We start from the raw sequence: 24,267 nt of genomic DNA on the forward strand, positions 1-24,267 counted from the left end.
CATACTGGTTTTTTACCTGTCAGTAATTAATGATTTAGAAATTAGTTTGACATTATTATTTGATAAAAAAATCCTTATTAGAAATAAAAATTTTATGGCTTATAATGTTTTTGAAGTAAAGAAAAGAGACAATAGTACTTTAACATTTTTGTAATAAACTTTTAAGCATCTGGTTTTCTAGAAGGCAGCTGCTAGAGCATTTGGCCTGTATGTGTGGTGAACACATGAAAGATCTTTAATGCTCACAGATATATAGTGAAGAAGGGATATTTTAGGACCTCTGACAGGCTGTCAGGGATTCCCCTAGGATCTATGGACCATGCTTTGAAGTCATTGGATTTAATGTATGTTATTCAGCTTTAAAATGTGTAGTGTAATAAATGACTCCAGTTATGAAAATGTTTGAATTGGTGTAAAATGTTACAGGACATGTTTCACTATAATATCAATGGAACTTTGCATGTTTTTTGCCTAAGGGGGCCTAGGATGAAGGAGTTGAATTTGCTGTAAGGAATCCCATCAAATTAATGCATGCTGTGTACACTCACCTTAACCACCATTCACACACTCACTCACCTGTCCATCTACCTGCTCTCCCACTTGTCCACTCACCTGTTCACAAGTTCATGTCTTCATCCATCCATAGACTAACTTACTTTCCCTTTCATCCACTTGCTCTAACCATGTATATATCAAGTATCTACAGTATTTTAGCCCAACGTAGAGTTTTAGGAATGTATTTTTCCAAGTAAGACAAAATGTTTTATTATGTTGTAATTTATACTGTATGCCTTTAGAATTCACTTAATCCTTCCAACCTGAATTATTTATGGGGCATTTATAATTGAATTTCTCCTGCATCTGTTCCTCTCCCTTTTACCTTACTCCTCTCTTTCCCTTCCTCCCTGCTCTCCTTTGCCTCTACCTCTTCTCCATATGGTAATGAGGATGGAATCCAGGTCCATAAGTGTGCTGGGCAAATGTATCATTGAACTACTTTCCTATCAGACCACCAAATAACTATTTTTATGTCTATAGGATTCTACTTCAGGAAAAAAGAAATTGTCTGCTTATGCAGCTGGAAGAAGCTACACGTTTAACATCATATCTCCAATCCCAGTTAAAGAGGTAAGCTACTTTTGAAGGGAAATGAATGCCTAATAATTATATTATTATATTATAGAGACATGTATTATATTACAGTGGCATGTACATGAACTTCATAGTTTCTTTTAGCTTTGCTTTTCTGCTGGTAGTAATTGGAACCTGAAGAGGGATTTAACAGAGTAGAAAAGTAGGTATTTTTTGTACATAACTTGCTAACATACAACTCAGATAAAATGAGGAGAACCAAATTTGGTTTCAGTATAAGTAAGTCTGACCATAGTATGTTTGCACATGCCTATAATTCTATCATGTGGAAGGCTGAGGCAGGATGATATAGAGTTCAATTATGAATTCAAGTGTATTAAAGGACTGTATAATTTACTTAGCAACTTCAAAAGCATTCATCTATGCATGTTTTTGTTGTGGGGCTTTTTGTAAATGGATGCATAATGGCATCTCCCCTTGTCAAGCCCTTACTGTATTATGAAGCGCATGTGAAGGACTTTGTATAAATGACATTATCAGTTACTCCTCCAACTCAGGAAGGAGTCTACTATTGTGTATTGAGTTTCATTCAAAAGAGATAAGAAACAAACTCTACTCAGTTTCTCTCAAGCTTAGAACTGCATTCCTGTTGTTCTGTTCTTCCCTGAGGCTACAGCCCAGGTACCATGTGGTGGGTAGTGGAAACAGCATGTGTTTTTCTGAGACCATGGCTCTTTCATTTCAGCCTATCTGCCAGCACCCTGACTGTGTCCTCTGGGAGCAGCCGTGGGTCCCTGGCCTCCAGCAGGGGTTCTCTGGCCTCAAGTCGTGGCTCCCTCAGCTCCATCAGCTTCACGGACATCTACGGCCTGCCGCAGTATGAGAAGGCTGATGCTGAGTGTGGCCAGCTTCTGCGCTTTGATCTGATCCCCTTTGATTCCCTGGGACGTGATGTCCCCTTCACAGACCCACAGAGTCACTTGGGCTTCCACAAGCAGAGGAGGTCCTTGGATACACCACAGTCTCTGGCCTCACTGTCCTCTCGCTCCTCCTTGTCCTCTCTGTCACCCCCCAGCTCTCCCTTAGATACACCTTTCCTCCCAGCTTCGAGAGATTCCCCTCTGGCACAGATGACTGACAACTTTGAGGTGCCAGGCCTGGGAACACTGGACAGACTGCGGTCACAGGCCTCTACTCTAGGAGATGAAGATTTGCAGGGAACTGCGACACTTCAGCCACATGCAGTCCCTGTGGATGGGGAAGGACCCCGTGAGCGGGGAACTCAACTTGTGGCTCCCACTAGTGGAAGTAAGTGGTGATGACTTTCGAGTTGCTGGTGAGCTATTATTTTACTATATTGATAGGGCTAAAAAAGAGCGCAGATCTTCATTAATCTTTCCTGTCTGTGTCAGGAAAGATTGAGCTTGATGCAGTTGTAGTCAGCTCATTTATGGAATTTACTTAATTGTTGAAAAGTAACTTTAAGATCTACATAGTCTTATTCATAGGCATTCATATTCAAAGACGAATAACCTCAGTGCACTCAGCAGGGCATGTGTTAAGATGGAACTTTCTGTGTATGCTCTCCTCAGACCAGCATGTAAATTTGCATCTGATTGCATTCTAGCATTCTAGTAGAAATATCTACTTCTTCTGTTACTTTGACTTTTCTTTTGCCACATGCCCTTGTTTCTAAGTTTATTTCTATCAAACGTGGAACTAATTCTGATTGTGCCATTTCAGAAACCATTCCAGTTAGCACTCAATCATTTCTCTGTTGTTCTCCAGATGAAGGACCACCAGACTATATAGTAGGACTCTTTATCTACTCAGTTGTGTTAGTTCAACTCCTTATGGATACGGCAATGCTATTTGAGAAACTATTGACAATTGTAACGTAACCCCAAGAACAAGTTTTCCTGTAAATGAGGTTCAGCCCATATAGTCAACTTTCATTTACACAGCAAAAATATTCTAGACATTCAATTCAGGCTAGAAATAGATAATTTAATAGCATGGTGGGTCGTTCTTCCCTGCCCTAAGGGAATTTTGGCAAAGTCTGGGGAAACACTAGTCCTCCCAACTGAGCCGAGAGCTTACTTTTGGTACCTAGTGGATTGAGGCTAGGGAGGTTACTAAACTTCCTATAATACATAGTATAGCCCCTACAACAACAAAAATGATTTAGCCCAAGATGTCAGTAGTGTGGAGGCTGAGAATCCTGAGACATTTTCTATTGGCTGTCTATCCAACATAAATAAGGTCACAAATAAAACTGGAATACAGAAGTAACGTAGTAGAAACAGCTTCAAACAAGCAGTCTGCAGGCCAAGTTTCTGTTCCCTGTCATGTTGACTTCTAGTTCTGTGACCTTCCTTGGATTGTCCCACATTTCTTGCCCTTTAACAAGGTGATCTTTATGGTTTCTTCCATTTGCCACAGTTTTGTTATCTAAGAGATAGATGAACTGATAGATTGATAGGAATATCCATTGATATGACCTTATATAGCAGTCTGCTAGCATTTACATGTTAATCTGGATATCATTATGTTATGGGTTGCCTCTTGGCCTTTGAGTTCTCTATTATTTTTGTACCTTATCCTACATTTGCAAACATACTTGTATGCTCATTCAGGTAACCTTTATTCCTTTCGTTCTTCTTTACAATTACAGGGTCATCACTCCATACTTATTCCTTTCAACAGAAATGAAATTATGATAGAATTCTACATATGCCTCGATTAAACTCATCTTTCTTCTACTCTTCCCCCTTCTAAGTTCTCTTTAAAGGCTGAATTTCAAGAATATTTGGTTGTGAAGAAAGTCTGCATGAGGGCTCTCTGGGTCAGGGAAAAGATGGGTTTGGAAGGGGAAGAGTTGAATTAATTCCTGAGCTGAATTAATCTTTTTTAAATTTATTTATTAAAGATTTCTGTCTCTTCCCCGCCACCGCCTCCCATTTCCCTCCCCCTCCTCCAATCAAGTCCCCCTCCCTCGTCAGCCCAAAGAGCAATCAGGGTTTTTTTAGTTTTTTGTTCCAACAATTTAGACTGGGAGGGTTTTGCTTCATCTACATTTAGAGACTGCCACCTGGTGGTAGATTCTTGGATGACACTGTCATTAACTTGTGTCCTTAGGAATTTGAAATAATTGACAGAATCAGTTCCTGGGTCCTGCTAGATGCTCCCAGGATCCAGAGCAGGCAAACTGATGTCAAGCCTCAACACATGGAAACTCCTTGCCTTCCTGTGTGATTTGGCAACTCTGCATTCTAGAGTTGTCGTAACATTCAAGCATGCTTATCAGATTTCCCTCATTCTATCATCTGGTGATGCTTAGGGTAATGCATTTCCCTTCCATTTTCAGCCTCGCTCTGTAAAATCTAAGTTTGGCTTCAGGCAAGTTTTAGTAAGATAAAATTTTACTAAGATAAAAATCTAAATTGCCCAAGCTAGAAGGCAGTGATTTCCCCTTATGCCTTAAGGCAGTCAGATGGGCAGGTGGCACAACAGAAGAGTAGGCTGTAATTTGGAACATTTTTTACATTTTTGCTACAGTTTGTCTTTCCTGGATTTTTAAAGTTAAATGCATCCTGATTTTGAAATACTCTCCTGTTTTTACCTACTGGTTAGAATATGCTAACAATGTCCACAAAATTCTTTTAAGTTTGCTCAGTTTATTTTATTATTATTTTATTATACATGCCCTGTTTAAAATTATTAGCTGGAATCTTATAGTTTTCACTCTGATTTTTTATCTCTTCTCATGCTGCTCCACAGAAACGTTTACTGTAAGTGGCCTTGGTATTTCTCCATGTCCCTCTTTGTTGCTCAGGCTGCGTGCACTACTTTTGCAGGAACATCATGCTTAGGATGGCTGGGGGTGGTAGCTTATTGACTGTCATTATCATTACTATTTCACTGTTGTTATTCATAATAATCATGTAAGAACTTTTCTAAAACATTTCAATATTTATTTCCTACATGTATTTTTTTCTCCAGAATTTAATAGCATTCATTATTTTAATATGCCAGTAGGCAGCTTTGTCTATGATGTGATTTTCAGTTTTTCCCCTTTCTATGAAGCAGTGTTTATTATGTTCCTTGGTGTTAGTGTCTGTCTATCTTTAATGAGGAAAGAGCAGCATGGTTTTTGTATGTTTGTTTTGTTTTTGTTTTCAAATGAGTGGGTAGAAGACTTCTTTCTAGTCCCTGTTTCATTGGTGCTGTTTTTTCTGTTTCCTAAGTCTGTCTTGAAATCCTAGAGTTGTGAGTATGTAGTGTGGAAGTTGCTGTGTCTTTTTTTCACTCAGGGAACCCAGTGAAGTTACTCTCTGTTGCTCTGTGAGTTCAGTGACTTTGAACATTCAGTCTCCATCCTCTCTGAAAGTACTGTTATTGTAATGAGGAGAGAACTATTTTGCTTAGCTTTGTACTATGGGGTAGGACTATGAAAGTGAGAGGGTTGTTAGCTAGTGCTGTTTCTTTGAAGGGATTTCAAGGTGGATGGAGGAAGCATCCCTGGTGGGTGTCAGAGGAGTGAGTGGAAATAGGTATTGCCTTTACTTACAGAGATCTGCTGTGTAGAGTCTCAGATACCAGAGGGTTCCACATGCACACAGGGCTGGGATCATTTCATGGGACTGGAATGAAGACAAGACCAGGACTTCAGAGTTCTGGTTACAATTTTAGAGAGTTTTATGCCTTCAGCTACTTCAAGATAGAGCCTGCTTCTGGCCTTGGCTGATCATAGTAGAAGCAGCTTACTCTCATGGTTGGTATTCCAAACAAATGGAAGGCCAGTTTTTGTTTCCAGTTATCTGTTTAATGTGTTTCGGTTTAGTTGGTGTGCTAATAATTTGGTTAAAAAGAGCTGGGTTGTCCCTGGACTTATTCTTTCCTTCAGTTCAGAGTGTCATTTTCAGTTTATGGAACTTGGTTAGCCAATGAAAAGCAAAGAGACAACTGAGATACCCATATTATTAGCAAGTGGCAGCATAGCAGTGCTTAACTTGGGACATCATATGTATTCTGTATTTTAACAAAGTATGTCCCCTGTAAAATATAGGCTTCTACATATATAACCACATGTAACATAAAAAAGATTGAGTGTGTTTGTATCTTTCTTTTTTTAAAGGGAAACCCACTTAAGTGAAAGAAAAGGGTAAAATAGGTAAGAAAATGTCAGTGATTATATTTGGCTCTTAAAAGTAGATATGAAAGATAAAAATCAAATACTCAGGAATGGTAGCATTCTGACTTAGGAAAGCTCTTCCAGAAGCAAGTGTGGCCCAGGGTGGCTCGGGAGGCTGCTACCGTGAGATCAACAGAGATATGTCGGTCCCTGTGCAAGTCACAGGTCTCCAAGACAGTGTTTTCAAAGGATGAATTGGTGTCATTGTTTAGAAAAATCATTGAATTCTGTTAGGATATATTTAGATAAGTTTTAAAAGGTGATCATAAAAGCAATATCAAATAGGTTTATTTTTTAAAATATGGAGAACACCAAAGAGCATAAAGAAGGAAAGTGAAAAATAACAACGTATTGTAACTGCTGTTCTTGTGAGTCTTTGTTCTTTTTAGAAATATTGTTACTTTTTAATCAATCAGCACATAATATATTATATGCCATTATAATATATTTGAACAAAGTGTGTTTTGTGATTCTCTTTCTCCACATCTCCTCCAAATCTCTGCTTCCTCTATCCCCTCCTTTTAGCCTTTCCTTCCAAGACTCTTTTAGGGAATTCCCATTTCTGTCACTTTTTTAGCCTTTCCTTCCAAGACTCTTTTAGGGAATTCCCATTTCTGTCACTTTACATCCTATGTGATCATCATCAAAGGGAAAATACAAGATGTAAGAGTCCACATGTATTTCTATACAGTTAAGAAACTTCTTAAAGAAGATGTCAGTGTCAGCTGTAATGGAATATACTATAATCCCAGCATGTAGGAGAATAAAAAATATCTCAAGTTTAAAAAGCGAGGATTTCATAGTGAGTCTCTGCCTTAAAAAAAAAAAAGCAGGAAGTCTGTTGCTTTGGTTTTGGTTTTGAATATTACAATCATGCACAGTGTCTATCTGCATGCACATGCCATGGCTTGTCTCTGGAGCACTTACTGACTTTTCAGCACTCTACCGTAGATGTTCTCCTGGCCTCCTATACTGTCTATCACCTCCTGACCCAGGTGTGTCCCTTGTTTGCAGCAGTGACCCTCCGGGAAGATAGTGCAAAGAGGTTGGAGAGGAGAGCACGCCGTGTTTCTGCATGCCTGTCAGATTACTCTCTTGCCAGTGACAGTGGGGTGTTTGAACCTTTAACTAAAAGGTTAGGAGATGACCACCTTGTTTCCTCATCTTTAAGTACACTTGCCAGAGCATTACTGGTATGCACACAAAGGATCTATATGGAACTTTGTTTACAGCACAATGTACATGTTTCTGCCTCCTTTAGTCTTTGGGAGGTTGGGGAAATGCCTCTGGAGGCTGGTTCTTATTGTGTTGTTCTTGAATGGGTTTTTTTCCCTGGTCCTGGCCAGTAAAGCTGAAAAAGACCAAGTATATACATTACATGCAAGGGACCTTTCCCTTTCCTCCCTTTCTTCCTCCTTTAGTTCTTCAGCAATAGGGAGTCCCCTATGGTGGAAACAAAACAAAAATACAAGTACAAAACACGACACCTGTTGTTGCAGGTCATACCTATAATTTCAGCATTATAGAGGCTGAGATAGGAAAAATTGCCACAATTTTGAGGCAACTTTGGGCTAGTGAGCTCTGGGCCAACCTGGCTCATGATAGCAAGACCCTGTCTAAAACCTGGTCTAAAACCCTGTCTAAAAGAGGTAAGCTGGAGAGATGGCTCAGTGGTTAAGGGCAATTGACACTCTTATGGAGGATCTGAGTTCAGTTCCCAGTACCTACATAGCAGCTCACAACCATCTATTATTTCATTTCCAGGGTTCCAATGCCTTCTTCTGGCCTTCATGGCCCCTATATGTCCATAGTGCATATATTTATGCTCAGGAAAATACTTATTACATAAAAATAAAAACAAATAATTTCTTTTCTTAAACCAAGGGAGAAAGGAAGAAGTTTGTGGGCAGGTACCCGTAAGATAACACGTGATGGACCCTGGAGTACCAGCCATGCCCTTTGAGCCCCTTAATGAGTCACAGTTTGATAAAGCTTTTCTTAGTAAAGGACACCCTGAGCATGAGAGAAAGTATACATATCTATAATGCTCAGTCCTTTTGGAATAAACCTGATGAATTTACCATTATGTTCAGAAATGAAGATTCTGAAGAGACTGCTTTGGGAGACACAAATGGAAACAATGAGCCTCAAATCTATGTGGGATATCTGTGAGTATAGAAGCCAACTTCAAGATGCCCTGTGGTACAGGGCCCACTTTTGTGGTATTCAGTCACCTTTGATATTCCCAGTCACCTTTTAGCCTTAAAGATGCCCTGTAAATGGGGACCTGCTTCATCGTGGTTCTCATTTCTATGGCCAGGTGAAGGGGGGTGGAGGGTCCCCATGACCCAGATGTTGCTTCCCCATTCTTGTTAGGTCAAATCTTACTTTAGTCTCAGATGAGTTGACTAGGGTAGAATGAAGGAGGGACAGAGAAAAGTGGCTGCATTACTCTTTCATCGCTGATACTACAACTGAGGACTGTTAACTCAAGACTTAGAAGTCAGAAAGGTGGGATGCTCAAAGTTTCATCAAATGCAAGATCTTGGAGGTATATTTTCCACATTTATGCTAGAAGTTGACAGTGTGTTTCTAGAAGTACAGATATCAGGGTCCTTCCCTTATCCCCAGAATAGGTAGGTCATCCAGTGGTCTGTAACAATGGCCCTAATTTACAGTTTCAGTAAAAGCAGGTGCCATGATTTTTATGCTGGCAGAGAAGGATGTTCAGGTTTCTGTAGTTTTGGATTGTCCATTCTTGTTATTGTGTTCCAGGTTTTAGTGCTAAAACTGTTGACATTTAAAATTGGGCCATTCTTTGCTATGGTTTCCCATCTTGTACACTGTAGGGTATTCAATTATGTCCTTGACATCCATCCACTTGACACTTCCTTTGCACTTTTGATAATAATAAAGCTTCCAGATATCACCAATGTCCCTTGGGGATAGGATAGGGTAAAGTGTCCTTCAGTCTGTGGCCACTGTTGCAGTTGAATCACAGGGTCATTTCCTCCATGGGGAATTTGTAGCCCATGAACATGAGCTTTATTTTCTAGGCATGACAGTACAAATGAATATCTCCTTGTGCATGTGCTGCAACTGAGGAACCTTGCTGGGCCGGTGATGAAGGAAGACTGCAAAATGTAAGTTCCTGGTATTGGAGACCTGGAGGCTGTGTATTGCTAGTGATGACCTTCCTCCGGCATTCCTCTGCATTGAAATAACTCTTTGCCTATTCTGCTTGGCAGACTGGGGAGAGAAAAGCAATTTGGGAGCCTGAATTTCAGTAAAACAGTTGGAAACATCTGTGTAAAGTACAAAGGAATATATATTTATATATGTGCGTAGTTAATTAGTTGAGGCATTTGGTGTGGTCTTGCTGCCACTAGTAATGTTGAAGATTACCATGTTCTCAAAGGGCGGAGTGGTGAAGGTGCAAACCCATTCCACTCTGTGATCCCATGATTTGTATCAAGAGGCCTGAGACAAGATTTGGGGAACCCTTGGCTAAGGACAGTAACAGGAAATGGGAATTAGGACCATTTGGCAGTCTGCTGGTGACCTTAGTCTCAGTGTAGAATTTCTGGTTCTCTGTGCTCTCTGTCCCTAGGTGGGTACTTGTGGAGGGTCTCACTAAGGTGGGGGCTGCCAATAATGGGCCAATCAAACCTAAGGTACTCATCCCCATCCATTCCTTATGAACTAGCATTGTAAACGTGGGGATCCACATTGGGATTCAGTTCACTTGGTGATACACACAGCAGTGGTCACAAATACTTCAGTCTTCTTAACTATGTGCCAAGTTCCAGGCTGTGGGTAGAAAGCACAGGAAACAGGCTTTATGTCTGTGAATTCTAGAACTGTGAGGAAAGAACAGAAGAGCTCCTGCTGAAGCCAAGTGTCCAGCAGAATCTCACAGCCCCCAGTCTTATCTTGGCCAGTCAGGCATTTTCCATCTAATCTACAGAGATGTATTAGCTCCATTGGACATGGATGTTGGGAACCACACCACTGTTGTCATACCAACAAGTGTGCATATTAGTCCATGCTGCCTACCAACATGTTTCCTCCCCTCTGCTCCCAGCCACATCCGCGTCTACTTGCCCCCACTCGACTCTGGCACTCCCAACACTTACTGTTCCAAGTCTCTGGAATTCCAAGCTCCACTGGTGTTTAATGAAGTGTTCAGAATCCCTGTGCATTCCAGCATGTTGACACTGAAATCACTGCAGCTATATGTGTGTTCAGTGAATCCTCAGCTACAGGAAGAATTGCTGGTATGTGTAGCAGCAACGCTTCTGCTAGCTTTTATGGTGCTCTTCTTCCCCTCTTTTCCTTTCCCTTTTTCTCTTCGTCTTCTTTTCTTTCTCCCTCCATTGCTTCTTTGTTCCTAATTTCATCTGTCATTTGTTTTTATTCTTCCTCATTTATGTTTTGTATATACATTGTATGGGGGTGAGACAAGTAGGAGTGAGGCGTGCATGGTCCAGTGCATATGTGGGGGTCAGAGGAGCATTTTCATTCTCCTTTTACTGTGTGGATTCTGGCAGTCAAATTTTCTATATTAACGGACCACAGTTATGAAATAACATTGTAAAAGACTGGTTCTGAATTTTATTTTTAACACCCATGCAGGGCATTGCTCAGATAAACTTGGCCGACTGTGACAATTCAAGCGACATGCAGCTGCGCTGGTATCCTGTACAGGTCTTTGCCAGCCCTGAGCCTCCTAGGCCAAAAGAACCTGTGCGAGTTCTGGAGAGTACCACACAGGACACCACGCAGGCAAGCTCCGGAAAGACGGTACATGGCCCTGGCTCAAGGAGCCAATTATGACTGTTTTCTTGACTTTGAGACTGGCTTTGCTCCAGGTATTCATTTCTAAGAAGTTTCCTTATAGACTAAAAGTCAGCATGTGTTATCATTGAAGGAATTTCAAGGGAAGGAATCAGATGGGAGCATGGTCATACACAAGGCCACTTTCTGAAAACAAATTTTTAATGCAAACATGTTTATGATTTGTACTAATTTGTAGACATAGAGCTGTAGGCACAGGGCGAACAGTGTGTTGCTATGAATGGTGGGGTTTGTTCTCCTGTGTGGTCAAGAGGTTATCTGGTTCTAAAGCATCCTTTCCTTCTTCAGGATGCAGTGACAGTGCTGCTGGCCAGAACCACAGCACAACTACGAGCTGTGGAGAAAGAGCTTGCAGAGGAGCGTGTAAAGCTAGAATATACTGAGGAGGAGATTCTGGAGATGGAGCGCAAGGAAGAGCAGGGAGAGGCTGTATCTGAGAGGTGAGTGAATAGTCCCCTGCCATTCTAAGGCCACAGTAAGAGGCAGAACTCTCTCTGTGCAGTACCTTAGGGAGGTGAAATGAAGTTCTTGCAGACAGGTTAGTCTTCCCAGTGCCAGTCAACATGGCTCTCAGGGGAGTGTTTATAGATGCAAGTTGTGTTTCTCCTCTTTGCCTCTCTAGAATGTTCTGGGTGATGCTACCATACCATTGCTCAGGAGCCAGATTCTGGTGGGTAATTTCCTGGTGATCTGAATTGGAGAAATACCCAGAGCTCTGTGCCCAGTCCTCTTCCTTTAATTCCAGGATTTCTTTTCAGGACTCCCCTCTGCTGAGACTAATGATAACAAAGTTCCTCCCCCTTTTGGTTTTTGGAAATGGGTTTTTAGTATTTAGCCCAAGGTGGCTTTGGAGTTCTCTTGCCAAAGCCTTCTGAGTGCTAGGCTTATAGGCATATGCCACTATCCCTGACTCAAAGTTCTTTAAGCTTTTTGTTCTATGTTTCATTTCTTTTACGATACTGAGAATTAAACCTGAGGCTTTGTACATTCTGGGCAGGTATTATACCACTGAGCTACACTTCCATTGTTGTTATAACCCACCTTATAGAGATTCCATTTATCTGCAATTCGCAGTATGCAATTCAATAATTTGATGTATAACTTCAGTATGCCATGTTTTTTTAACCAAACTCAGCTATGAAGAAAAATGTCATAAAATGAAAATACCATCCACCACCTCCATTATCAGTCATCCCCATTCCTCCTTCCCTCTGACCCTGTTCTAACACAAATTCATTTTGCCTTTGTGAACTTTCCTCTTCTGGACACACTCCTCGTGGAAGCATATTATTACATAACCAGCCAGCTTCTCTTTCTGTTACTGCTTGAAGTGACCTGTTAGTGACTCCTTGACTGTAAAGGCCTGTGAGAAATGGATGAATAGTTCAGGTGAATGAGCACCTCTGGTGAAGTGGTTTGACTGATCCACTATGGAGCCATTTCCATGTTAAATTCCTTCCACAGATTTCCATGAAGAATATTGTTTTTGTGAAGTTCAGTTTCTTCACCTGACTTTTCCTGAATTTAGTTTAGACAGAAATGTGCTTTTGGAGCATCTGGCAAAAGAATAGAGTATTCTGTTAATGGCTAGACAGCACATTTGAGGGCATTTTCTGCTAGAGATTTTGGTACCTTAAGTGACTCCAATTGGGTGATAGAGAAATATAAGTACTGTCTTCCTTAGAAACCAGAAATAGTCCTACTTTATGAGAACAGCAGTGGTCTTTAATCACTGAACAGAAACAGGTTTTCTTTGCTCTTTCTGCTGCTTTGCTCTTCAGACATCTATGAACGGCATCAGCTCTGATGAACTTTTCATGGGCTATTGCAATGTTTACCTTTAGGAGTTGGCAGGCTGACTCAGTTGATAGTGGCTGTAGCAACTGTACCCAGACCAGCCCCAACTACCCAGACTCCTGTTACACTGGTGTGGACTCCATCCATGGGCATGTGTTTACTGGCCAGGTAGATTCTTACAACCCTGAGAAACTCCAACTCCTGCCTCTAAAGGTAAGTAGAAAGTCTCAAAAGGACCTTTGAATGTACAGTACCTGGCCAGTCCTAGAAGGAGAGGGGAGGTATGTCGCAATACTTATTATAGAAAGTGTGAGGGACAGAGTAGAAGAGAGGCAAGTGCACTTGTAGGAAGCTAGATTGGCATACTTACATGTAGGAGTAGAACATGTGCTCACTAATAGCAATGGAAATGTGTGGCATTTGAAGGTAATAGCTAAGCAAGGGCTCTGTATTACTAAATGCTGAACAATAGCATTGCCTAAGATCTGTAAGAACTTAACGTGGGCACAGCAGGTCTTACATAAATGTTCATCACCCATATATTACAAGGAAAAGAGAGCTGTAACATAAAAGGGAGCTTTTTACACCATTCTGTGGTGATCCATTCTCATCTTTAGGGACAAATATGTTTTGAGCAATTGACATTGTATCTATACCTCATTTAAATGCTATTACCCTAACTATTCAGATAAATATTCTGAACATGCTACCACCAAGGTGCCTGAAACAGCAGTATGAACCCTCCCCTTGGGTGAAGCAGATTAGAACAGGTGTTTTAGACCAGGCTTCCAGGAATTGCTGCTCTTCTACTGCTTATAACCTGGAGAAGTAGCCACCAAATGAGTGACTGTAGAGGCGTGTTGAGGTTTTCCCCTTTCTTTATTTACATTTATGTTTTGGAAAGGATTAGGTTGTGAGATGGTGTAATTTCTATGGAAAAAGCCTGGCATTTCTTCAGTGCATTCTGGTAGTACATTTTCTCATGCCACCGCTTACAGGATAAGGCAGCAAGATTGCCATGTGTTCAAGGTCAACATGTAGTATACAGTGAGTTTCATACCAGTCTTGGCTACATAAATTCTGTCTCCAAAAATAGAAAAACAGAGTTGAATAGGAGTAAGGAGTGAGAAACCGAACTACTATACCTTCTTATAATGCCACTTCTGCATGGTAGTTTTAAAAAGGCAGGTAGACTAGCAAGAGGAAACTTCGGAGAGGAGGTTATTCACACTAAATGTATCATTTGTACTATGGGAGTAACAAAAAGGCTACTACCTAGGTTGACAAAGAGACCACCACAGAAGACCTTTTGCTAGAGGAACCAGTGAGTGTTCACAAGGAAAGGCTTAGCCGCCGTGCCCGAGGATCTCCCTTCGTCCGCAGCAGCACCATTGTGCGCTCACAGACCTTCTCACCAGGAGCAAGAAGCCAGTATGTTTGCAGGGTGAGTTGAAATTCATCTACCCTGTCTGCAATATTTTCTTCTTCATTCTCTTTGTCAAGTTCTCATTTTTACTATTTCTGCTAAAAGACATGCATATTCTCACAAGACATTCCAATGAATGAATGAACACCATATATGATTGGAGATAAAGTTGAGTGCTAGGAACTCAGCTTGCCACCTGGCCCTGAGCCTGTTGATTTTTGGGTTTCCTCTGAATTCTACCTCCCACAGATTTTCACTATTCTATGTGTTCCATCTCATGGAGGCAAGGTAAATGTTGTGACATCAACCTCAAAAACAGCAAGTCAGAATGGGGACAGTCTTGAGTTGGATAGAGATCTATAGGTTGTACTAGCATGTTCCTTAGAAGTTCTGAGGCATGGTTGAGTGGCTGAGCAGCAAGGTACCAGAATTTGAAGCCTGTAGGCTCTAAGGAGTGCATTCCAATTCGTTATACTTTCGGGAGTGGTGGATATACACAGTCATATCACATTGGAAGGCTTTACTAAATACTGACACTCAGGTCCTGCTCCTAGACACTTGTAACTGACACAGGTGGGACATAAGAATTAGAACTTTTGAAGTTCTGATGTGTACATGGATTGAGAACCCACAGGCAGGTGGTCCAAGCTACTGTAGTCATTGAAAGGAGTACAGTGAGTTTGAGCTGATTAGGTAGGACCAGGATGACAATAACACCACTGATCTGGACAGTAAAAGGGTTTTTAAGAGAAAATGGTCATGATGCTCATATAGGTCATGGGACATACTTTTCTAAATACCATCCTCATAGTCTATTTGTAGCCTCTGCTCTGGCAGAACCACCAGGAAGCAGATTCAGGTGCTTTTTGACAATTGGGTGGTAGTCGGGCAGAGTTTGCTGCTTAGAAGAAGACTGACAGTTGCTTGGTTGAGCTCTGTGCCCTGCATTAAAAAAAAGACTGCATTTATTGGTGATGGTGTTAGAAGCCTTGCTATTTATATGCATGTTGGCATGACCACAGGGCAAGTAAGCTTCTCTACCACTGCATTTCCTGAATATCTGCTATAAACTGGTACAGAAAATAAAACTGGGAAGGCAAGACTTGGGCACTCACATAGACAGGCATTGATCCATCACTACATGAAATCCTTAGGGGCTCCCATAAAGAAGTATTCTTTATTTTCCTCTTTGAAACCACACCTTTCCCTTGACTCACACAGCAGGGCTTGGTGAATGTTGGCTTGCCCTTCTACCAGGAATGAGTCTCTTTTTCCAGAAAGTCATTTTACTAAAACCAGAAATAAATAGCAAATGTGAATGATTGCTAAACAATGAAACATACTGAAGACAATACCTGCTTTTATAAGCATCTTACCTAATATGAAATTGTAGTTGGTATGGATAGCACAGAAGTATGGTTGATCTGATCAGTGTAGAAAGTCAATGTGGTTAAGTTGACAAGCATGAAAAAAGACCAGGTTGGCAGTTTTGTTTGCTTCATTTTGGTTTCGGTTGTGGTTTTGTCTTTGTTTTCCCTTAACTCTTCTCTAGGTCAAGAGTTTTAAATGCCTGGGAGAAGTTAAAAAAAAAAAAGAATCCCATTTGGGATACACAGTGAATGAATATAAAATGTCTCATAACTTGTTTCTGAATATCATTTTTTTGGTGCAGCTTTATCGTAGTGACAGTGACAGTTCAACACTGCCCAGGAAGTCCCACTTTGTTCGAAATACTTTGGAAAGGCGAACCCTTCGCTACAAACAGGTGTGTGCTACAGAAACTAATATGGAGTCTATATTCACTCTGTTTTATTTGTATAATCCTCTTTATAAATGTATTATTTTAGCAAATAGTTAAAGCCACATTAATTAAATGACAATATTTTTATTTCTTTGTAACTTCTTTATAAAATGTAATAGTGGCATAATGCTATTAACATTTCTTGATTCTATATCACTTGTGATCATTATTTTCTTAGTTGTAATAAATGAATAATCATTTCTACATGATGTTATTTTTCATTTTTGACAGAAAATTATATAAAGGGTTGGCAAATTTGGGCTTCTTTTTATGTTTTCTTTTTACTTTCAATTATGTGTATATGTGTGGGAGTGTGTCACGGGTGGGAACATGTGCATAAGTGAGTGCACTTGCTGTGGAATCCTGGAGAGGGTGCCTGATGCCCTGGAGACTGAGTTATAGACTGTGTATATGTGTGGGAGTATGTCACGGGTGGGAACATGTGCATAAGTGAGTGCACATGCTGTGGAATCCTGGAGAGGGTGCCTGATGCCATGGAGACTGAGTTATAGGCTATGTATATGTGTGGGAGTATGTCACGGGTGGAAATATGTGCATAAGTGAGTGCACTTGCTGTGGAATCCTGGAGAGGGTGCCTGATGCCCTGGAGACTGAGTTATAGGCAGTTGTAAGCCACCTGGCATGGGTACTGGGAACCCAATTCAGGTTCTTTACAAGAGCAGTACATGGTGCTCAACATTTAGCATCTCTTCAACCTCTAGATCTGAGTTTCTCAGCATACAGCATGCTTCTACAAAGAACTGTCCTATAGCTTTCATTGCTTTTACTTGCCAAGGTTTTTTTCTTCTCTTTCTACCATGCCAGCTTTAAAAGTTATAGTTTGTAAGGTATTAGGTAAGTCCTTGTCTTTTCTGGGCAAGCATCCTTTGGAATAAATATTTTAAAAATCCAAGATTCCCATGTGATGTTGGTATACAGATTAGTTTCAGACTGAGAAATCTAAGAAAGCGTATGATTGGGCTGCAGTTGTGTCTGAACAGCAGCAGCATGAACATTGTGAACTGAGTCATTCTTTGTTACTGTCCTATGCTCTCTTGTTGAGTACCATCCTTGACCTTGACCCTTTGGATGCCAGAAACACCAGACTTTCCTGCTTTTATGTATTTAGTATTTCCCCTCTGTCTTAAACATTACTTAATTTTTTTTAAAGATTTATTTATTATGTATACAACTTCCTGCCTCCACACGCCAGAGGAGGGCACCAGATCTCTTTACAGATGGTTTGGAGCCACCATGTGGTTGCTGGGAATTGAACTCAGGACCTCTGGAAGAGCAGACAGTGCTCTTAACCACTGAGCCATCTCTCCAGCCCCACATTACTTAATTTTTAAGGTCACTTTTGTGTGTTGCCAGTTGTACTTTTCAGATATAAGTCAAAAATGAAATCTAAAAACCAAAGAAATGCACATTTTGCTGCTTTGGACTTACATTTTGAAATGGCATGTCTAAGTATGTTCATTTTTTATCCTGTCAGCTCCATATATAAGGGTCTGTTGCTGTATATATTTACAAATACAGTTGTAGGCCATTATTAAAGAAAAAGGTTTGTTGTTCCTAATTTTAATATTGAAGTAGAGATTTAATCTTGCCAGAATCTTTTTGTTGTTGTTGTTTGTTTGTTTGTTTGTTTTGTTTTGTTTTTTGAAACAAGGTTTCTTTGTAGCTTTGGAACCTGTCCAGGAACTAGCTCTTGTAGAACAGACTAGCCGTAAACTCACAGAGATCCACCTGCCTCTGCCTCCCTAGTGCTAGGATTAAAGGTGTGTACCACCACTGCCTGGCTCCAGAATCTAGGTTTTTTTTCAAATGTGGATTTGGGATAGGTTGTGCTTAAAGAAATTATTGTATCATAGCCATCTCCTGTTAATTGTGGAAGAACTTTCCAGAAAATGATGCCTGCACCAGCTTTATGCCTTGTGCAAGCTCAATGGTGCCCCCTGCCTGCTTTCCACAGCCCTGCAGGTCATCTCTGGCAGAGCTCATGGCCCGTACCTCCCTGGACCTGGAGCTGGACCTCCAGGCCTCCAGGACTCGGCAGCGGCAGCTGAATGAGGAGATTGGAACCCTCCGGGATCTGAGGCAGCGTCTGGAAGATGCCCAGCTGCGGGGCCAGACTGACCTCCCACACTGGGTGCTCCGAGATGAGCGGTTCCGTAGCCTACTGAAGGAAGCAGAAAGACAGGTAAGAGGACCAAGGGCCTGCTCTAGACTCCTTTTAGAACTCCCCAGCTGTTTTTATCCATGATTGCCTACCTGAGCTCTAGTTGTGAGTGTTCCTATAATGTAGTAATTGAAAAGATCCTGGGACTTGTTTTATGACATTCTCCCCTACTATGAACATTTATGGTGGTACCAGTGGACACCTAGAGGTTCTCTCAGGTGAGTGTAGGGCCCCTAGGTCCTCCCTGCCTTGTGTGAAGAATGTCCTGGGGCCACATTCTGGCAGGCCTGGCTTCAGCCACTGCAACCACCTACAGGCATTTCTGTGAAGATTTCCTCTGGTTACAGAAAGGGCTGGCTTTTCTTCAGGATCTTTGTGGCTGATGTTGCATCTTCTGGACTCCAAGCATAGAAGTGAAGGCATTCATTATTGGGTGTGGGGGGGGGGATTTCTAGATAGGGTTTTCTGTGTAATAGACAAGGCTGGCCTCAAACTCACAGATTCACCTGACTCTGCCTCCTGGGTGCTGGGATCAAAGGCCTGTGCCACCACTGCCTGGCCATTCTTTTTTTTTCTAGGTAGCAGTAGAAAGTCTTGCTCATTAAATGTTTCTGTTGCAGACAAGACAGACCAAACTTGACTACCATCAAGAACAAGTAGCTGAGAAGATGCTGAAGAAGGCTTCCAAAGAGATCTACCAGCTGAGAGGGCAGAACCATAAGGAGCCTATCCAAGTGCAGACCTTTAGGTAGGGGGGAAGTGGACCCTGTGCCCAATATTACAGCTCACTGCTTTCCTATCACCATGGCACATCACATAGGTTAATACAAAAGGCACAGTCATCAGGTATCTACTGTAAGCAGCATGTCCTGCCACTAATAACATTTTGGTGTTTTCTTCTAATTTTTATATTTTATACTTTTTTATGTCACCTGTAATCATAATGTGGAAGTCTGTTGTTTAAAAATTAAAATATCCCAGGATGCTACATACTCTGTTAACTTATTTGAACATAATGTTTTATCTATAATTCACCCAGTTGTTCTATTTTATTAACCAGATGCTGCTTTCTGAACATTTGCTACTGTAGGTAACTAATTTGCATACATACACACATCCTTGTCACCTTTCCTTTTTAATTAACTGAAACAAAATCTACAAACTGCAAAAATGTATATCATATAATTTAGTGATCAAGACTTGTCACAGGATCAAGCTTTTGTCAACATGTACTTTTCCACATTAGAATAACTATTGTCTTGGATTTTAATTGCATAGATTGGGTTTACCTGTAAAAGCAACTAAAGTTTTCATGGAAGAATTAATTGAACTATTATATCTGTATTCTTTGTGGCTGTAAAAAATTATAGTGAAATTCAAAAAGTATAAAATGAACACATTTAAAACAAACACTTTAATAGCATTTGCTGCATCAATAATGCCATGCTGCTACTACTCCCTCCATTTGGTTTTTAAACACTGACATCATCCCCAAAGAAAAGTGCTTCATACAAACCCTCTTGGTGGTCAAGCCCATCCCCCTCTCTGAGCCCTGCCAAGGAGCAGTGAGCAGCATGCTCCCTATCTCTCTTCATTTGCATCCTCTGCACAGGGATCATGCCCCATGTAGTTTTCTGAGTCTTGCTCATTGCATTTAGCATCACGTTTCTGCAGGTCATCCATATTGTAACATTTGCCTGTTGTAGCCCTTTCTATTGCTAAATGCTATGTTTGACTTTCAACCTTAATGTTTTGAAATCTTTAATATTCATATTCTTGACATAACTACATTTAGTATAACTTCTTACCCTAAATTTGATTTAGAACTCATTCATACACTTTTCATCTTCTTATTAATTTCTTAATAGAACAAGTATTTCCTGCGCACCTACTACATTCTAATTAGTATTTTAGCCACTAAAGATAAGCACACCAGAAGTCTTTAAATCACTGGCGATTTAAGTTCAGCCCTCCCCTACCCACCTTTGCTACTGGTGATTGATTCTAGGGCCTGGCATAAACTAGACATACTCTGTCACTGAGCTACAACCATAGCCTTTTAAGAACCACTTCTAACATATAATTCTTTCCAATCCTAGGGAGAAGATAGCATTTTTTACGAGACCAAGGATTAACATACCTCCTCTCCCAGCTGACGACGTTTGATGTAGTGCTTTGTGCACATGAAGTATTTATCTGCCTGTTTTATTTTCATGAAGTTCTTAGATTAGCTAAATTTGTCTTTAAAATATTTGTGCAAAGCTATTAATATACACATTTTGTAAAAAAACATATATCTATACATATATATTTTATAATAGTGACGGCAACAGGGCTTGGTTTTTCCTTGTTGTGAAATCGACATCTCTGAAGACAGGTTATTTTATAAAAGATCAACTATCATGTTAAGAGTGTACAGTTTTTACGCTGTTTTATTTGACTTAAAGGCTGGAAGACAGAAACGAAGTGAGTTCAGGCAAATTCACTGTATTGTAATTTATTTATAGTACTTTTTTTCCTTGAAGGAAAATACTGACTTTAAGGTGTATTTTAAGACTGAAATTTTGTTCTTCAGTATTTGTCCATGCAGTAGAATGGAACTTGGGGCCGGTTTTGTTTCTGACACCTGAAACGCAAACACTATGTGCTGAATTTGTCACATGTATCAGTTTCTCATAGGTGCATTTACCATGTATATTGTACACTTTCACTTTCTGTGTGTTATGTTAAAATATCAACTGCAGTGGTTCAGTCATACTATGCAAGCTGTGTATGCATTGTAGGGCTCAGTGTGCTGGGCACTGATGGCTCTTCATTGCTGTGTTGTCATCTAATGCATCTTTCTGTGCTTACCATAAATCTGAAGCTGGCAACAGAGCCTCCGGCATCCCAGGTTTCAGCCTGCCTGTCCACTGGTGACTGGTGGCTGTTCACATTGCTTACATTTGTCATAGCATGTGCAGCTACCTTTGCCACCTCTGACCGGTCTGACAGACAGCAGGGTGGGAATACTTTCCCACTACCCTACTGTTTTGTGAAGGAAAGTGAAAAGAATGAATACAGCAGCTACTAAAGGCAGAGACGTAACCTTTGAAGGTGCTTTTTGTGTGTGTGGAGAGAAGGGCATGTGGGTAACATGGCTTACCCAGCAAGTCATTTCAGGGGAATATTTGAGTTACATCAGAATGCTTCTCTCATATTGGAGTGAACCAATATTCCTCATGGAATCTTAGAGCTAGCTAATGAGGGAAAATTTAATGGAATAAAAATATGCCATGATTCTTTTAAATGCCAAACAATTTAGTTTGCCTAGCACACATTTATTCTATATAAATGTGTTTTCTTTCTGAGGCCTTGAATAAATAAATGAAGTAATCACAGGAAATGTCAAAGAAAACAGAACTCTCTTCCTAGATCTTCCTGTCCCTCCTTGGAAATGCCCCCCTTTTAATCAGGTCTCCTTTCTCATCCTATAACCTCTTCCCTTGTATAACCTACTTTCATTTTTTGATTTATTAAAAATGAATTTTGTAAAAGCATTTCATTGACATGTGACCAATCACAGACAATGGAATTTGTCAGTGGTGGTAAGACTGAAAACCTTGTTTTATACAGTTGTCATCTCTTGCTATGCATTCTTGTTTCTAGCCTTGCTTCCCCATCCCCACCAATTTCCTTTTTGTACGAACCTATAATAGTGGTAGAGACCCAAGGTGCCAATCTTAAAGCACTGCCAGTAGCAAGCAGTATTACTCAGCAGACTCACTCCCATGCCTGCAGAATATTAGGACCTTAACCTCCAGCCAGAGCCAACTTTGGCTGACACTGCCTCACAGAGACAACTCTTCCCAGCCCACTCTCTACCTGGAATGAGGTAGCTTTTCTGCCAACTCAAATTAGGGAGAAGCTGAGGAAAACCTACTGTGCCAATACCAAAAAAATAAATAAAAAATAAAAAAAAACCAGACATACTTCTCAGAAATATCACTGCCTACCTTATACCAATTTCTGTGGGGAACATTGTCTTCCTACTCATGCCCGATAGGAAATACATGCAGCCCCTGCTTTGGAATCAGTCTAGGGAGGAGCACCTGGGTTTGACACCTTTCCCTAATATCTCTCCCTGCCATCTGGCTTTGCAAAGGTGAATTGTCCAGGTGTATTAGTTATAGGGACTGTTTGCTGCATGTTAGCTGTTACCAGACATGGTACCCAACACCCTCACTTGCTTCCTTCTAGCAGCTGCCAACATCTTAAAACTAGCATGCCCAGAATATATTACCCACTTCAGACAAATGAAAGGCTGTGGGCTTTAGGGGTTTGGGGGAGGTTTCCATCTGCTGTGTGAGTTTGTATGTATGCTTAGCCTGGTGAGAAAGAAAACTACTGTCTCTGGGCAGCTCTGGTTAAGCAACAACACAAATTCTGCCACCAGGGTCTCTGAAACAGCACCAAGTATAAAAGGGAATTTGGATTTTCTGCTTTCTCTAATAATTGCATTGTCAGACTTTGGTGATTATTGCTGAAATAAGTAACCTTGTGTTGTGGGAGTAAGTTAGAATCAGTATTCATCTCTTTGTTTTGTCGCTGTTTTCTATGATTGTGTCATCTGTATCGTTTGAAAGTATTTCTTCTATAAAATTAAACTAACCTGCCTTAAGAACAAACTAAAATGTGTGGGTTGTGTTTTTTTTGAGAATATATAATTTAATGGAGTCTTTTAAATAAATGAAGAAATGGTGCTGGGAATTTACATCAATGGTAGGGTACATATTTCACTCTTCCAGGATAGAGTGTTTCAACTCAGAAGAAGCCACTCCCCAACTGTAGTCAAATCTGGAAGCTTGATTACACTGAAGTTCATTTTCATTTCTTTCCTTTTTTGAGAGGGATGACTGGTAAGATTTCCATATGGTCACCATCTCATGACTTACAATATCTTGTACTTTTTTGTAAAGTCAACTACTGTTGATAAGACCTAGAGCCAGTGGTCCCCTAAGGATTAGTTAATGGTAATCTTCTGAGTCTAGCTTGTTTGTTTGTTTTTCTTTGTTTGTTTTAATCATGAATTGAAATAGTTAAAGGAGAAGCTTATCTGTTTGGATACCCTGTGAAAACAGTTTCTGTGGGAAAGGCATGATAAATGCTTGATTATTTTTTTCCTACTGGTTTTCAAAAAAGCAAATCATACTACCACTATACAGTGGTAAGCAATTTGTTTTTGTTGTTTATTTCTGAGATCTTTACCGTCATTATTACATGTATGTGAAATTGCCTAGTGTTTCAGTGCACTGGATTTGTCCCTAGTGCTCAAATTCACCCATCTTTGACTTGAGAAATCTGCCCAGCTTCTGTGTCCTTCTATTCTGAGCCTAGTAGTCTGAAATGGCTTCATTACCACTGTCCTGCACAACTCATTGCCCCAGGACTGGAACTAACCATTTTCTCAGGGCAACATATTTTGTTATTAGAGGTCTTTATTGCTACTAGGCTGGTCATTACTTCTAGATTATTTTTTAATTAATTTATTCATAATATATGCCTGCAGGCCAGAAGAGGGCACCAGATTTCATTACAGATGGCTGTGAGCGACCATGTGGTTGCTGGGAATTGAACTCAAGACATCTGGAAAAGCAGCCAATGCTCTTAACTACTGAGTTGGCTCTGCAGATCCTATTTTTAGATTTTTAAAAATGGTTTCCTAGGGAAAAATGAATGGCAGTGCTAGAATATCGCACCACCACTTATTTATTTTAACCTATATCATGTAAACGCATGTACACAAGTTTGAGAATAAGACCAACAATTCTACGGACAATAGAATTACTGGAAACTGTTAGGAATATTTTCTAACGTGAGATCCCTGCTGATGCAAAATTTCCAATCAAGCCAAATCAAAACAAGCCAAATTAAGAAAT

General features: G+C 40.4%; 1 protein-coding gene across 2 annotated transcripts in view; it reads left to right on the plus strand.

Annotated features, from left to right (window-relative positions):
• Window positions 1-23,010, plus strand: part of Wwc3 (WWC family member 3) — a 108,977-nt gene extending 85,967 nt beyond the window's left edge. The window contains exons 10-23 of one of the 2 annotated variants that reach the window (XM_013350590.2): window positions 1,039-1,128; window positions 1,838-2,400; window positions 7,304-7,421; window positions 8,380-8,454; window positions 9,343-9,429; window positions 10,371-10,563; window positions 10,922-11,089; window positions 11,432-11,583; window positions 12,988-13,153; window positions 14,220-14,384; window positions 16,039-16,131; window positions 18,143-18,370; window positions 18,970-19,097; window positions 20,449-23,010. In XM_013350590.2, the coding sequence (XP_013206044.2) occupies window positions 1,039-1,128; window positions 1,838-2,400; window positions 7,304-7,421; window positions 8,380-8,454; window positions 9,343-9,429; window positions 10,371-10,563; window positions 10,922-11,089; window positions 11,432-11,583; window positions 12,988-13,153; window positions 14,220-14,384; window positions 16,039-16,131; window positions 18,143-18,370; window positions 18,970-19,097; window positions 20,449-20,515 (2,293 nt within the window). In that variant the 3' untranslated portion in view covers window positions 20,516-23,010. Of the gene's footprint in view, window positions 1-1,038; window positions 1,129-1,837; window positions 2,401-7,300; window positions 7,422-8,379; window positions 8,455-9,342; window positions 9,430-10,370; window positions 10,564-10,921; window positions 11,090-11,431; window positions 11,584-12,987; window positions 13,154-14,219; window positions 14,385-16,038; window positions 16,132-18,142; window positions 18,371-18,969; window positions 19,098-20,448 lie in introns of both variants that reach the window. The other variant, XM_005358700.3, reaches the window with a different exon arrangement.
• Window positions 23,011-24,267: the final 1,257 nt, after the last annotated feature.

This window comes from Microtus ochrogaster, chromosome X, assembly GCF_000317375.1.
Source record: "Microtus ochrogaster isolate Prairie Vole_2 chromosome X, MicOch1.0, whole genome shotgun sequence".
NCBI classification, from domain to species: domain Eukaryota; kingdom Metazoa; phylum Chordata; class Mammalia; order Rodentia; family Cricetidae; genus Microtus; species Microtus ochrogaster.